The 15645-nt window shown below is 50.2% G+C and overlaps 1 protein-coding gene across 1 annotated transcript in view; it reads right to left on the reverse strand.

Moving 5' to 3' along the window:
- Positions 1–275: 275 nt before the first annotated feature.
- The window catches only part of RNF213 (ring finger protein 213), a 43988-nt gene continuing 28618 nt past the window's right edge, over positions 276–15645 (reverse strand). The window contains exons 38-65 of the mRNA XM_018073312.3: positions 15349–15530; positions 14494–14614; positions 14287–14387; positions 13852–14031; positions 13301–13464; positions 13105–13207; positions 12295–12409; positions 11543–11753; positions 10704–10894; positions 10330–10458; positions 9984–10094; positions 9500–9742; positions 8821–8902; positions 8190–8224; positions 7771–7865; positions 7292–7451; positions 6791–6971; positions 5930–6024; positions 5390–5641; positions 4951–5083; positions 4189–4272; positions 3700–3880; positions 3385–3586; positions 3177–3254; positions 2680–2877; positions 1839–1928; positions 1559–1737; positions 276–969 (exon numbers count right to left, since the gene is read on the reverse strand). Of these exons, the coding sequence (XP_017928801.2) occupies positions 816–969; positions 1559–1737; positions 1839–1928; positions 2680–2877; positions 3177–3254; positions 3385–3586; positions 3700–3880; positions 4189–4272; positions 4951–5083; positions 5390–5641; positions 5930–6024; positions 6791–6971; positions 7292–7451; positions 7771–7865; positions 8190–8224; positions 8821–8902; positions 9500–9742; positions 9984–10094; positions 10330–10458; positions 10704–10894; positions 11543–11753; positions 12295–12409; positions 13105–13207; positions 13301–13464; positions 13852–14031; positions 14287–14387; positions 14494–14614; positions 15349–15530 (4050 nt within the window). The 3' untranslated portion in view covers positions 276–815. The remainder of the gene's footprint in view (positions 970–1558; positions 1738–1838; positions 1929–2679; positions 2878–3176; positions 3255–3384; positions 3587–3699; positions 3881–4188; positions 4273–4950; positions 5084–5389; positions 5642–5929; positions 6025–6790; positions 6972–7291; positions 7452–7770; positions 7866–8189; positions 8225–8820; positions 8903–9499; positions 9743–9983; positions 10095–10329; positions 10459–10703; positions 10895–11542; positions 11754–12294; positions 12410–13104; positions 13208–13300; positions 13465–13851; positions 14032–14286; positions 14388–14493; positions 14615–15348; positions 15531–15645) is intronic.

The following is a 15645-nucleotide window of genomic DNA, read 5'->3' on the forward strand; positions in this document are numbered from 1 at the left end:
AGCAGAGCTGCTCCATCCCTCTGAGCATCCTGGTGCCTCCTCTGGACTGGCTCCAGCAGCTCCCTGTCCCTCCTGTGCTGTTCCCAGGGCTGGAGCAGCTCTGCAGGGGGGTCTCACCTGAGGGGCAGAGGGGCACAATCCCCCCCTGCCCTCTGCCCACGCTGGGGGATCAGCCCAGGGTGAGCTGATGATCCACTTGTGGCATCCCCGTCCCTGTGGACCACAGGGCAGAACGAGATGGGGAAGGAGCCAAAGAAGGAACTAAACAAGCTTTATTGGGGCAGGGGCAGCGGGGCCCGGCCCCGGGACAAGGCGGCGGCAGGCGGGGGCTGCCGGGTTAAGGCAGTGAAGCAGCCACTTCCTTCATGGTTCCATTTCTCCTTCACAGTCCAGCCCCGCTGTGGCGCAGAGTGAGGAGGGGGTAGCAGCAGGTACCTGGGCAGGAAGGGGGAGCTGGGAGAAGGAGCTGGTTCTGCATCCTGCTGACAACCCAGCGTCGGGAGAAATGCAGACTGAAAAAATAAATCCCTTTTCCCAGCACCAGGGCACAGTGGTTTGTAAAAAAAAAATACTTCATCTTCCTCAGGTGGGTCTGGGGTTGTGGTTGTCCACGATTCACATGCAGCTGCTGGTTCTGTTTCATCCTCCTGCTGCACAGAAGCAGCTCCACATCACGTGTTTGCTACTGAAGTTAGTAAAAAACAACAACCCCAAACCCAGAAAGCAAATCAACAAACCCAAAACAAACCCCCCACCATTCCCGAATGGCCACCCCTGGGTGTTGTGGCACCAACATTCCTGGCAGTGGCCTGTTCCTAACTTTCCCTGCGCTCTCGTTTGAAAAGAGCAGCTGCTTTCCAGGTAGCAATTGCATGAGAGAGAAGAATCTCATCTGGGAATGTCTCTTGCAGCTCTGTAGCTAATTCAGAGTCTTTGGCATCAAGGTAAGGCAGGAGCGATTCCTTCAGGCTGGAAAACAGAGCAGAAGTAGCATTAATAGCTACAGCAAACCACAAGTGCCATGTAATATTTGTGTATTCCCACCACCCAAAATACTAAATACACACAGCTTAACAGGTGTGTTTGTAGTGAGGAGGGTTAAGCAGCCCGTTGGATTTACAGAGAGGCTGCAGGACCCAGCAAGGGCAGGGTGCAGGGCAGAACTGAGCTGTTGGGGCCGAGGTGTGCCTGTGAGAGCTGAGTGGGCTCCTCCTGGAAGGTTGGGCTTGATGATCTTGGAGGTCTTTTCCAACCTTAATGAGCCTGTGATTCTGTAATGATTCTATCCAAGTGCCTGCAGAAGTGCTTGTGCTCCTGAGCAGCAGCTCCTGGTGTATTCCAGCAGTGCTCCCAAAACAGCTCATGGAAAAGGAAGTCACACATGCCCGAAATGGGCAGTGTGTCTCAGGACTAAGCTGGATATTTCTAATGTTGCTGGTTGTGCTGTGTCCCCACAGGACAGGCATTTGCCAAGGGAACTGTTCCCACCATGTGCATTCTCAGAGGCAGAGAAGCCTCAGTTAACAACTGTGGTGGGTTTGGGCTGCGTAACTCCTACCTCCACTTGGGTCTGAACTCATCCACAGCTTGGGCACGTCTCAGCTTCAACACAATCATTTCATGGAGCTCCTGCAGGAAGGTTTCCAGCCTCGAGTGGACGAGGAAGGTGTGGAGGAGCTTGGCAATCTCTGGACTGAGCTCAGCTTTGTAGTCTCGACTGACATCTGCAAACGGATCCTAAAAACGCAGCGAGGGGAAAAAGACAACCAGACAGACACATTTGAGCAGGCTCCTTGAGAGCAGAGGAGGAGCTGGTCAGAGTTCTGGGGGTGTCATACCCTTCTGAGGCGCAGCAGCTGCTCGGATTTGCGGGTGGAGAGGAGCTGCCACAGGGCTATGCTGTGTTTGAGGTGGCATCGTCTGAGGGCCTGCAACAAAAACACAGACACAGATGCAAGGGATGGCTTTGGGAGCCTGTCCCCAGCCTGCTCTACCCAGGCAGGTCACAGCTCAGCAGAGAGTTCATCCAGCCCTTTAACCTGGTTATAGCCTGCCTGCAACAGGCCTCTCTCCCCTTTCCCCATTTTGCCTTCAATAATCCATCTGTTTGGTACCATGAAAGGGAGTGGGAAAGTCATAGGGCTGTCACATGCACTGGTCACAACACTGTGCCTTTGCCCTGGGCCTCTCTTCACACTCATTAGGAGATAAAAAACCTTCCCCATCACCAGTTTAGAGAGACAAAGGGATGGTTTCAGCCCTGCTCAGCACCAGGCCAGTGTCACCAGGAGCTGACTCAGATCTGAAGTTCTCCCTTTGCTCAGTTTTAGCACTGCAGTAATTCTGCTGACACTCCATTGATCCTTCTCCTTCCCGTGCTGTCAGAGCCTGGATCTGCAGAGGAGCCTGACCTTCTGCACCTCCCTGCACCTGACCTTTCTGGTGGTTTGCAGGAACCTGCTGAGCATCACAAGCTGTCAGGTGCTCCCACCTTGCAAACAGTGGTTGCAGGGAGAGTGAAAATTGCTTCCCCCTCACTGTTGAATGTGGTAGGGAGGGAATTTGATCACCCTGTCAAGCTAAACTTTTGCTGGGCTTGAAGGTCACACTGGCTGGATTTAGCATAAGCCAGTGCAGATTTTACCCTGTAAGAATCAGAGTTGTGCCCTCAGGACTCACCTGCAGAACATGAGGGTTTGTCTGGTCCCCCATCTGCAGAACTTGTTCAATGTAGTCAGTCAGTGGCATCTCAGCATTCTCCCCAGCCATGGCCAGGAAGCCCAGGGTGATTTCAGTGAGGGACAGAGCATCACAGACATCACTGTAGGACTGCAGCTCCCCACTGATCATGTTCATCGCAGAACTGGGCAGAGCACTCTGAAAACCAGGAAGTCAGAGCTAATATTAGTTTAGAGCCATTCCTTATTGCTGCTTAAGTTGCTAAACTCATGGAAAAGGACAGAACCTCAGATGTAGGACACTGAAATGCTGAACTGTCTCCCTTTCCTTTGTAAATCCAGACTGACAACACAAGTCCAGACTGTACATATTCAAGGTATGCTGAGAGATCAGTGGGCAAGCCTTCAGACAGACAAGGCAAGGGACAGAAAAGCCAAGAGTTCTTGGGAAGTCAGGGGTCTCATGTTTGCCCTGTTTCCTCCAGTGCAGAAACCCACCTGCTCCAGCTTATTCCTGACATCAGTAAACAGCTGCTCATAGTTCCGGTCATGTCTGCACACGAGGGTAGGGATTCCCTGTCAGAGGAGAGAAACCCAGGGCTGTGAAGCTCTGGAGACACTGCCCACCCTGCACAGTGCATGCCTGGCAGCAGCACCCACTGCAGGGCCCCCCCAGCCAGGGGGCACAGCCCCTGCCCTGTCCCACCGTCAGCGTGATGAGCGGCTTCCCCTGCAGGAACTTGCTGATGACTTGCTGCTGGATCTTCTCCAGATCAAAGTCCTGCAACGTCTCCCCTCCCTTTTCCATGCTGTACTGGCAGTTGGACAGGATCAGAGGAATCAGGTCTCTCTCCACCTCGTAACTGATGAGATGCAGGTCAGCCACTTCCGACGGGCTGATCACGTACCTGCAGGGGAGCAAACGGCCTCCATCAGAGAGAGGAGCCTTCCTGCAGCAGGAAAGCTGCCTGTGTGGGAGCAGGAAATGAAACAGAGCCCGAAAAATGGAATAGCAACACACCTGTCATCTTCCTTGATGTGTTTGTTCACTGAGTGGATGAAGTCGTTGTGCAGACCGATGAGGTAACTGGCTAGGGCGGTGGAGCAGAGGCCCAGCCCCTGCCGCCGGGGCAGAAGGACCTCGAGCTTGCTGTCCAAGGTCAGGTCAGCATCACAGTAGCCTTTAGGGAGCTTAATTTCTCCTGAAATAAAGAGAAGACTGTTTAAGGTGGCCCAGAGGCAGCCCAGGCTGAGCAAGCCTCTCCTGAACTGACCCACGGCAGGAGAATGTAGAGCCTGAGAAAAGCTGTGCTCTCTGCATTAGGGATCAGCACTGAAGCACACGAGTTCAGGTGAGAATACTACAGGAGGGAAACAAATTCTTCCACTTGTGCCTGGATGATCTTAAAATTTAATGGCCAAGCTCATTTTTGAGGATATGTCTCAGCATCACTGACAGGAGGAACCTGAACTGTGAAAGAGGAGCAGCACTGGGAAAGAAGGTGCTCACCATTGGTGTCCAGAGAGCTTCTCAGCTTGTTCCAGACAGACAGAAACACATTCACTCTCCTCTGTAACAGGTCCCTCATCACATCTGAGGAACAACAGAAAGACAACTCCATGAAACACCTGGCAACACCGTGAAACTCCGTAATGCAGGAATTTTCAAAGCACACCACTGAACTCTAGGCAACTGTTCAAACTGCTCGAGAGACTAAACAGACATTAAACATTTTTCTAATGGTATCAAATGGAATCATTTGCTCTGTTTGTTCATATTTTTGTATTATTATCTACTATTGACCCAGGTTGGATTGATCCTTGGTCTGATTCTGCATAACCTTATGTACTTCAGTACTTTTCCACAAGTACTTAAAAACATCAGTAATTGTACTTAAATACAATTGAAGGAGTCTGTTCAGGAAAGGAAGGAAAGCACATCTATTCCACCCTTTAGGTAGGCCCTGCTCTGGGGCTGAGCTTAGAGAGTGAACATCCCACTGATGCACTGAGGGATTTCTCTTGCCTGTGTCTGAGCAGAGCTCCCATCCCTTGTGAAAAATCCCTTTGACTTAATTCCCTTTAAAATCACCTGGTGACCTTTCCAACCATAACTCCAGGATTAAGGCCTCCAGTTCATTTGGATGGGAATTAAAAAGAAATATGAGGTCTTAAGATTGCAAGTTCAAGAGAAGTTTTCACCTTCAGTTTTCAACTGGACAATCCAGCACTTTCTATTTCAGTAATTAGAGTTTTGGCAGAGTCTTCTCACCTGAGAGGGGTTCTCTGAGGAATTCCCTGATGGAGCAGCGTTTGATCTCAGCAGTGTTCTGGAATTGCCTCACCAAGTCCCTCTGCAGAGCCAGAATCTCTGGCAGGAATTTCACCAGCCTCAGTTCAGTTTCCTGGAAGAGGAAAGGGAGCCTGTGAGGGTAAGGCTGTGCTTGGACAAACCAGTTTTGGATACTTTTATGGAATTGCTTTTTAAATGTTTAAAAGACAACAATATTTCCACATGCATTCTCAAGATTATAGCAATTGGTGAGAATAAAGTCACTGGATAATCCAAACATGGTTTAGTCCTGGGCAACTGGCTCTGGATGACCCTGCCCAGGCAGGGGCTGGAGCTCCAGGGTCCCTTCCCACCCCAAGCAGTCCTTGGCTCTGTGCTCTCTGAACATTCCAGGCTCTCATCCCTGTGTTCCCCCCACCTTCTGCAGGAACTTCCAAAGGAGAGGGACAGTGTCCTTGGCATTCTTTTGCTGGACAACATGGCCCAGGTTCTCCACTGAAATCCTCTTCCTGCAGCTCCACATCTTGGAGTGATGTATGTGGCTGTTCTTTGGCAGCTGGGACAGGAATGCAGCTGGGTCACCATACACTATTTTCACTATGGGATTGGAAGAAATTCTCTCATCCTCTTGTATCTGTTTGTTTAACTTCAGAAGACTTTTATCCAAATCCTGCATTAAAAAAAAAAAAAAAATTGGACAAATGTTTTCAACTGAGTTAAGCCATTTCTGCTTTTCCAGCTGTACAAAATCAACCCAGCACAACTCGAATCTCAGACTCTCATTTCCACAGGTAGAATAAAGTTGTCTGATCCTTAACCTGCAGCTGTGTCATGGACAGGTTGGCTTTAGGAACAGCTGGGTGAAAAGTGTAGCAGAGGTATTACAGCAAGCCAGATTTCCACATAAATGCATTTTGAACTGCTCAGCTACTGACATTTTGTCCAGAAAATTTCTCACCTTCAATTCAGGAACAATAATTGTGTTTGCAACAATTTCTTCCCATTTGTTTCTCTTCTCCTTGGTAGAGAGAACAGGATCAAACCGCACTGGCCCTGCAACAGGAATATTTCATCTCTTACAGCTGCAACAGGTCAGTGAAAAGAGAGCACAGGTTCTCTCAGTGACATTCCTGATGGGACATCCTTGCAGGTCAGCATGAGGAGCAAGAGCAGTTGCAGAGGTCCTAGAAGCTAAATGAGTATCTGGAGAGTGACACCCAAACCAGCACACACGTGAATGATGGGGACACTTGTACAAGTCATTCACCCAGAAAGGTTAAACAGCTTGTCCAAGGTCAGACCATGATCGATGACAGACTGAAGCTTGGAATACTGACTGGTGCTGTCACACACAAAATATGGTCATTACATATAAATCCCTCCATGACACAGTGACATGTCAACTTGCACCCCAGATTCTCCCAGAATCACACTCTGCCAGCCCTCTTCTACCAAAGATCTCCTTGGGAGTCATTTAGAGGGCAGCACAGAATATAGATTGCACACAGCACGAGCTGCTGTGCTGGGAGCATCCCCCCCTCTCGGGAGCTGGAGGCTCTGCCAATCTGTCATGACGTTATTTAGTCAATAATTCATTTTCAGAAGTATCGACTGCACCAAACCTTGCAAACCCCAGGTACCCGACTGAAAGAAGCAAATGGCCAAAAATTCTTCACTCCCTACAGTAAGAAACAAGTTCCAAATTCAGGATCTTCCTCATCAGCTCAGCTACTGCTGCTGGAAGTGGTTTATCAGCCAAGAGGCTGCGTCACTGCGGCCCTTCAAACACAGCTGGGATATGGCAGGTGGGTTTTCTTACACTGGCCTGGCTGCTGAGGGGGGTCCTGGAGGAGGCTGCTGAGCACAAGATGAAGGGTGTTGATAGTCTCATCCACACTCTTCCCCAAAATTTTTGTCAGCTGTTCCAAGTCCTCCTGGACGTGCTCCTGCAGGAAGCTGACGGCGTCGCGCACCCGCGGCTTGATGATCCTTCCCAAGGACTGAAGAGCGACAAAAGGCAAGAGCTGAGCACAGCCAAAAATGCCCAGGGAAGCACAAGGCACCCAGAGCTCAGTCCTGCCAGACTCCACCCCATGGGATTCCTGCCACTGGAGCCACTAAAGGCAGCTGTGGGTGTATAAACATCCACGGAAGTGCATGAAGGAGCCAAAATCATCCCCGGGCAAGGAGGGAAGGGAATTTGGGTCTTGCACCTGGACAGACTGCCCTGGTTACTTGGCAATGTGATGAAAAGGACCAGCAGTGTACAAAGGTTTCACTACATTCTGTGTGGCCACCTGGGGCCGTTTCTGGAAGATACCTGAGGGTCTTTAGTGGCTCCCAGCAGCATCGACAGGTGCGTGAGCGAGCGGATCAGGACAAAGACAACGGGGGACATGCCCCGGTCAGACACTCCCAGTGTTCTTCTGTGCTCAACATCTCCAAGAATGTGGCCAGTTTGGGTTCTGTCTTCATTATTCCTGTAGGAAAGTGTATATATAGTACTTTTTTGCCTTGACCAAAACCACACAAGGCATCTCTGATACCCAGTAATGTCTTTTTAACCCATAGGGTCTTTGAATGCCACAAAAGCTGGCAATTAAAAGTGCTACAGGGGAGCAGAGGCTTCCAGTAAGTTTTGTACACAGATAAGCTGATTTGTTTGCTTTTGCTGGCTGATTACTCTCGTTTGGACATCCCTTCCTAACATTCCAGAGAGCAGTGGTCGGTACCTTTGGCCTGGAAGGCATGACAGGCAGGTCCTGCATCACTTAGCACTGAAAGGGTGAAGGAACCTACCGGAATTCCGTGAAGCCCGGCACGGGTGTGTAACGGACCCCTCCGATGGGGAGGTGGCATTCCAGACAGCGGCCCACCTCCACGGGGCGGCCACACTGGGAAAGGAAAAGGAGAACACTGAATTCCACAGCAAGAGCCTCTCCAGCAGGAAAAGGGAATGAAACAAAAATCCAAGCTGTAACTGCTTAATTAAAAACCCTTCTACACACCCTGGGCACGGGGCCTCTGCTTCATGTTTCCTACATTTATGGCAGAACAGCCTTAATGCAGCTTATGAGATTTAGATTACAAAATGATTAATAATATTGAGTTTAGAAATTGAACTCTGTGCAATAGAACATTAAAACCAGTAAACAAAATAAAAACAGTTTATTGCTGAAAACAGTCTGCTTGAAAACCCACCAGTCCCAAATTCTTACCTCTCCCACAGTGCAGGGGTGGCCATTGGGACATGCTATCAAGAGAGAAACAAACAGGACAGCGTTATAAGACAAAGCCCCTGTTATTTCCTTTCATAGGCAGCAACATCCTGGAGCAAGAAATATGCTTCAAGATCTAACCTAAAGCCCTGAATGTCACAAACCTCAAAGGAATGAAAGGCCTACACAGGAACTCAAGGAATTTTTCAGTGCTGCTTCTCCTTGAAAACAAGGAATGGAAGCCTGAAAGATTCTGCTCTGAGGGCCAAAGTGGCATTCCTTCAGGAATGCTCCCAGCCCCAGACTCCCAGGCTGCAATGAGGTCCTACTGTGGGGAGAGAGACTAAAAGTTGGCTAGGAAGGTGGCCCAGTGCTCTTCTCTCACACTTGTGAACATTGCCACAAGTGACAGGACAGGTCGTGTGCCCCCTAAAACTCTGCAAACAGCTGCAGACTGAAGGCTAAACAGACATTTGATGCACTTCGGTGCATCGCCCACACAAACCTTCATTATAAATGTTGATTTACAAAGGATAACTCCTGCTGAAGAGTGTGTTTGTCCTCACACTTGGAATTCCAAACCCAATTCCAAACCCTTCAATCCCTTCCAAAGTCATCCAGGGGCACTTACTGTACCAGCGCAGAGCGGCCACTCCCTCCCAGGCCCTCGCCTGAGCCATGATGTCCTCTGGCATTGTGGGCAGGAACGAGTGCTGAGGGGGAAAAAGGGAAAAAGGTGACAAATGGATCTACAAATCAGTTCTTTCCTGTAGCAGTTGCTCACTGGTTCTTTATTCACAATGGGGAACATGAGACATCTGAACACAGAGTTCAGGCAGGTGACGTAGACACAGATCTTCAAATTCTGCCTTTGAAAATCCACTCTTAGAACTGTCTGTATTGTTAAGACTTGCATGTGCACTCTCCAGACATCCTGAACTGGATTACTGATGCACCCTGGTGTGTACCAGCCATTTCCTTACACTTTAGGTAGCTCCACCCTGACTCAGGAGCCAGTGTTCCCTGGAGCAGGCAGGTCTGCACAGCAGCCACTGCTTCCAGCTCTGCTCACTCAAATACCAGCAAAACTATTTTCTTGATACTGTTCAGGATGCAGAGGTACCTTTTTAAGGCTGGACCTTGTTGTTGTGCTATTTAACCCCAACAACACTGAAATAATCACACATTAGCATTTCATAGCTTTTGATGTCATGATGTTAAGAAAGGTCAGGTTACAGAGGATCCCACAAACACAGGAAAGAACTAGAAATATGCTGAACTGCATATGAACTGCATCTGCATCTCTTTACCTCCATGGTGTGTGGCTGGAAGGCCAGGTTCCTGAGGGGCTGCAGGACGGGGCTGTGCCCACACAGCAGCACAGCAGTGGTGTGAACAGCCACCTCAACCAGTGCCCTGTGCTGGCTGGAGCTCTGGGGGTCCACGCTCAGGGCTGGCAGGGCATTCCCCACAAGGGCAGCTGCAAAGTGCTGCAGCTCTGGAGAATTCAGGACTTGGGAGTTCTGGATGAACTGAGTCATCGTGGCTGTTTGCTGAAAGAACACATTGAAAAGAAATACACCCAGCATGACACTGCCCAGCCCAGTGAAGAGGACTGTCAGCTGCTTCCCACGCTGGGCTACCCCGCTTTGAAAACACTCCCAGACTGCCCAGCCTGGGACATCACCATGTCTGGGGCAGAGGAACAAAAGCTCTAACACCTCTGACTCAAATCTCCTTTATCCTTTTCCACGAAGCAGGTTTGTCACAAGCTTCCACAGGGGAGGGTCTTACCTGCTGCTTGGGATGAAGGCTCGGGTCCCTGGCACTGTACAGGGCAGTGACCTCCCGGAAAATGGCCAGGAGCAGGTGGACTGATTCCACGGCTGGGGAGCTGCTGGAGGCCTGGAGAAGAATAGATGATGTGGCAGGGAACAGAACAGAGCTGTCCCAGCTACAGTGGCTGCACATGCAGGTGAGAAAGCAAAGAAAACACGTGTGTCTGCAGCACAAGGCACCGTGACCTGCAAGCAGAGGCCCCTCAGGTACCTGCACGGGAACAGACACTGCCCACAGGGACACAGAGCTGAAAGAGTGGCCATCCCAACCCCAGCAGGTCCTGGTGAGGGGTGGGCTGTACCTTCTCGGCCTCGAGGAGCCCCTCAGCCGTGCCCTCCACCATGGCCCGTCCCACGGCGTCGCGCAGGGCCCGGTACCTCTCCCCACACGCCAGGTACCGGTCGATGGGGTTGGCCTGGCTGCTCTGGACCTGCAGAGGAACGACCCATGGAGAGCACTGTGGGCAACAGCCAGCTGTTGGTGAAGGCAGAATCTCCTCTTCCTCCCCAGCACTGGGGCATTTCAGCCTTCCCAGAGAGGCAGCAGCAGGCACAGCCACCCAAGGGCTCTGCACAGCCAGGAGAGACTCACACAACAGCAGAAACACCCCAAAGCAGCACAAAGTGAGGATGAAGAGGAGCCCAGAACCATCTCCAGGAGACACCTCTTCTTTACCTGTCGCAGGATTTCCGCTGGGAACACCCACTGGAACCGTGGCTCTGTGACAAGCTTCTGAGCAAACTCCATCCCATACTGACTGGCAACCCTGCGGACCAGGTACACACGATGCCAGTCATTCCCAGTGAGGCTGCAGAACCTCCTCACACTTGCCAGGTAACGCTGCTTCTCCTCTGCCTGGTCTTGCTCTGGATGGGGAAAAAAAAAAGGAAAAAGGTAAAAGCACATCCCACCTTTTAAAACTTCTGTCTGCACCAGTTGTAGCACCAAATCCCTTTACTAGTACTGAGTAACTACACGGGAGAACTTTAGAGCCCTCTCTTCCCCAGGTGTTGTCTAGAGCATTTCCTCAGCCAGGTTTCAGACAATGATTCATTTCTTTGACAGAGAAGATATAAACTCTTTGATATAAACTCTTAATCCCTTTTAGTTGCACAGAGCTCTCATTCCTATAAAACAGTAAACCTTACAGCAGTCATGTGTCTGAAGCAGAATTTATGCTTTAAAGTTCAATTGAGTGGGCTCTAAATAAAAGTCACTGTTAGAATCTGAAGGATAAAACAAATCTCCTTCCAAAGGTGTAATTGCCACATGATGACACCTTTGGAGTCACCAGCACAGCCTTGCTACCAGTTATAGAGCACTTCTCACACATGGTACAGGGGACAAACACCAACTGACACCCTCAAGAGAAGAGAGACTTGCTCTTGTTCTTGGCCACACATCAAAGCAGGTTCAGCAGAGCACGGGTGCACTGACTGCATCCAGCCCACCTGCCCTGGTGCCTTTGCTCTGTATCCAGCATTCCCATTTTCCAGCAGACTAATCAGGCTTACGTGTGTGCTGCTGCAAGTCAGAGATGAGCTCTGCAGCCTTGCTGAGGTACAGGCGGACCTTGGCCACTGCCTGCAGGTATTCCACGGATGATTCCTGAGGAGTCTCTCGGTTGCTCCCTGGGAGATAGTTCTCTGGAAAGCCTTCACTTCCAAGCAGATTGTTTATATGCTCATATCCAAGGCTGTCCTCAGACTTTTCACACAGGGAATCCTAAAGAAGGGCCAGGATGTGGCATGAGCAGCAGAGACACTTCAGTCAGCACTGACACCCACACTGCAGTGAGCACAGCAAACCCACATCTCTCCCTGCACCTTCCTCCCCACTGCCATTAGCTCCTCCCTGTGACCTCTCCAGTGCTTATCCTAAACCTCTGCAACATCACCAAACACCATTTTTACAGTGTGCCCCAGCTGTCCCACATTCCCTAAGCATGGAGCCAAGCAAGAGCCACGAGCAGGCTGACCGGCCACACACACCCCATGTCCCAAGGTGCCAAGCTTTACCTGTCCCTTAGGAAGAACACAAATGTTGATTTTATAAAGAAACCCTTCTACAAGAAACTCTAGCTAGTCCCTGAGAGCAGGTTCTGACCAGGTGATTTGATATCAGCTTCCTTTTGGGCTTCCCAGTTGGACAACTAGTTATTGTACACAAGAAACTTGCCTAAAATAGCAGTAGAGTTTCTATTCCTGACTTTTTTTATTCCTGCAACAGTTTCAAGGCCCAGCTAATACTTCCCCAGCACTCTTACCTCTATGCAGTTGACAAAAAGTAAGTAGAGCTCTTTTTTGTCATTTTTCTCTAGGAGCTCGTTGTGCTCCACCTGGGACAGGTAGTGCTGCACATCATCTTTCACTTCATTGAAGCTACGGGAGAGAGAAACACCCCCTCACACAGCTGCCACGCTGAGAGCTACTACTCATGTCCTAAATCACAACAGAACCACCAGTGATGCCTGTGTGACATGTGGGGTCACTCTGGATCCAGCTGGAAGATGGAAAAGCCATTAGGCCCCGTTTTGCAGATGCCATCTGGCTTCACAGCCTGAGCCAGGCTTCGATCGCCAGCGATGCTCAAGGAGCATTTCCAGGGCAGAAGGCATCTGATCTGCTTTAAGCATCTGATTTAGGAGGTGATCACACCTGAGAAGTGGCTTCTGAGCCCTGCCTGCAAAGGGAGGCTGGGAGAGCTGTGGGAACGGGGCGGTCTGTGGAGCAGACAGATCAGTCCTGTGGATGAGGAGCACTGCTTTGCTGACCTGGAGCAGAGCAGTCAGCCAGCTACCTTCCAGCCACCCAGCCATCCCCCTTCAGCACAGGGCTGGGTCAGGAGCAGCCAGGGAAACCTTGGCACAGCCTGCTCAGATACTCCACCACAAGCTCCATGCAAGCCAGCCAAGCTGCATTGCTAATGCAAAGGCCTGGGATGAATTTCCCCTGCAAGGATTCAAATTCAAGGAATAGCATGGAAGTGAGAGCAGTGATCAGATTGGCTCAGTGGGGTTGTGAGCAGAGCTGAGCCATGCCCTGATACAACACCCCTCAGCTGTCCCACTGCTCACCTGTACTTCAGGAGCAGCTTCAGCATCACTGAGCGGATGATGGGAGTTTCATCCACCTCATCATTGAACGGGGACAGGAATTTTGTGTAGACAGCAGGGTGATCTGTGGAGAGCAGGAAAAGACAGGTTTGGCAGGTGAGAGAAGGTGGTGGCAGACAGCTCCATGAGGCTGAGCATCAGGGTGAAGGGAGCTCACCTGAATCTTTCAGGAGGCTTCTGTGAACAAACAGCAGATCAAGGAGTCTCTGGATCACCTTCGTGTCAGGGGGTTCGTTGTCCTTGAAGCACATGGTAGTGACAACATCTATGAAGAAATTGTTGCACCTCTGCCGGAACAGGGCATTCCTTGCTATGGCATCTCTGGGGAAGGGTAAAAGCATTGAGACAGTGTTCAAATACAGAACCACTTAAATACAGAATGTTCAAATACAGAACCACTTAATGGAGGAATCATGCAGATAAAGGCAAAAGTCACCAAGGTGAGATACTTTTCCAGCTTTCCAACTAGATGATCTTCAACCCAAATCATTCTATGATTCTGTAATTTACTGTTTTCTTACAGGGGCCAAGGCAGCTTCTTCCTTCTTTTGAAACAACAGACAGAATGGACAGGACCTGTTTGGTTCCAGAGGGAGAGAAGCAGAGTTCCCTCCCCCATTCTGCTCATGGTGACAACCTCAGAGTGGAGAAATTCCTCACCACACCTGCCCCACTGCAAGGCTCCCCCCCTTGGAGAGGGTGGAATACCTGATCTCCTTGGAGACTGTTAACTCCACATCCCCCACAGCGGCTCTGCAGCATGGACAGTGCATCTGTGCTGGCACCAGCCACGTGCTGATGCACTTGTGGCAGAACACATGGTTGCAAGGCAGGCAGATGGGATCCTTCAGCTCTCCCAGGCAGATGGGACATGGCTTCAGACCATACCTGTAATCCAGAAACAACAGTGAACACAACTGCTTCCATGTTGTCTTATCAAAAGCCTTTAATAAGATGCTCATCTGCAACTAGACCAAGAGGAGATAACACCAGACCAGCTGGCTCACTGCTCAGCCCAGGGTGCAGAATCAAACGGGGTTATTGCTCTCATTTGGCTTTCACTACAACACATGAAGTGCTGCCTTATCCCCAGAAATGTGCTGGCAACGTGGGCCATGTCCCTGCCTGTCCCCCTGTCAGTACCTGTAGAGCCTGCTGCTGACCTCGTCCTTACACTCCCACAGCACTGTCATCACTGCAAGAAAAGTTGGATGAGTCTTCATGTCTGAACCGTGCTGGAAACACTGCAGAGGGAGAGGACAAAGCTCAGTGACTCAGCTCTAACACCCGAGACAAAAATCCCCATGATCAGCAGAAGCGAAGAGGGAAGAGGTGAAATCACAGCTTTACCTTGGCAAGACGCAGAGTGTATTTTTTCACTAAAATCTCGAATTCTGGCATCACAGTGTTGATGCCAAACAGCACGTGTTCCACAAACAGAGCCATGGCAAACACCCGGTTCCAGCAGACTCTGTGGGAAGGAGAGCAGGGTTTCAAACAGAACATTATGAGCTGAGAGCAGGAATGGCAGTGCAGTCGGGTCAGTCAACAATCTCACTGCTTTTCATGCTCCCCATTACAGCAATTCTGCACTTCTCATGACGTTCTTACTTTGCCCCTTTGTTATCCAAAGGGATTTTTGTGAAGGGCAGAACACACACAGCACCTAACCCAGGGGCCTGGCCTGGAGGCAGCACTGCAGCAGGACCAACACCACTGCACACACCTTCCCACACCTCTAACTTCTATAGGAAGAAAGTAATTTAAAAAATACTAATCACAATTAACTATGTTTTCTTCATGTCAAATAAACTAAACAAGCTCTGTGAGAAATTAGGGTATCTCTCCAGGCTTTCTTCTAAAAGACAAGATGCACTGAAATTCCCCACCTCCCACAGCCTTTATGCCCAGGGGATGAAGTGGGGAGGCACTGCTGGTTGACAGGAACCTGAGGAGAGTTTTAAATAACCCCTGAACCCAGATGGAATGCACCGGATGCTACTGCCAGATTTAGAGGGAGAATCCACAGGAGATGAGTGGAAAAAATGTGGTTCTTGCTGCTTGGTATGTAATTGAGCCCAGCAGGAATCTGGAAAGGTTTGCAAAGTCTGAGAAAAGCAGCACCAAGCAGCTTCAGGCTGTACCAATGCCCTAATTACCAGCCAGGCAGAGGAGCAGGGCTGTGAGCAGAGCTGTGGTACCCACCTGAGTTCCCTCAGCAGCTGATGGCACCGACTCCCACCCTGCTGTGCATCCTTCTCTTTACACAGAAATTCAACGGGCATCTGGAGGTTCCTCACTCTCTGTAGCCAGACCTCTGGGGGGGATGTCAGCACCTGGTTCTCCAGCTCTTCAGCACACACCAGTGCAGCCAACACATCCAAAACCTGGACACAGACACAGGGGCCAAGTGTAACACAACAGCTGCAGTTCAGAATTACTCATGGACCTTGCTAGAGCACAGGGTCTACTGAATAACATTCCACTTGATTATGTTAAGCT

This window comes from Manacus vitellinus, unplaced genomic scaffold (genome assembly GCF_001715985.3).
Source record: "Manacus vitellinus isolate BGI_N305 unplaced genomic scaffold, ASM171598v3 scaffold_24_pilon, whole genome shotgun sequence".
NCBI classification, from domain to species: domain Eukaryota; kingdom Metazoa; phylum Chordata; class Aves; order Passeriformes; family Pipridae; genus Manacus; species Manacus vitellinus.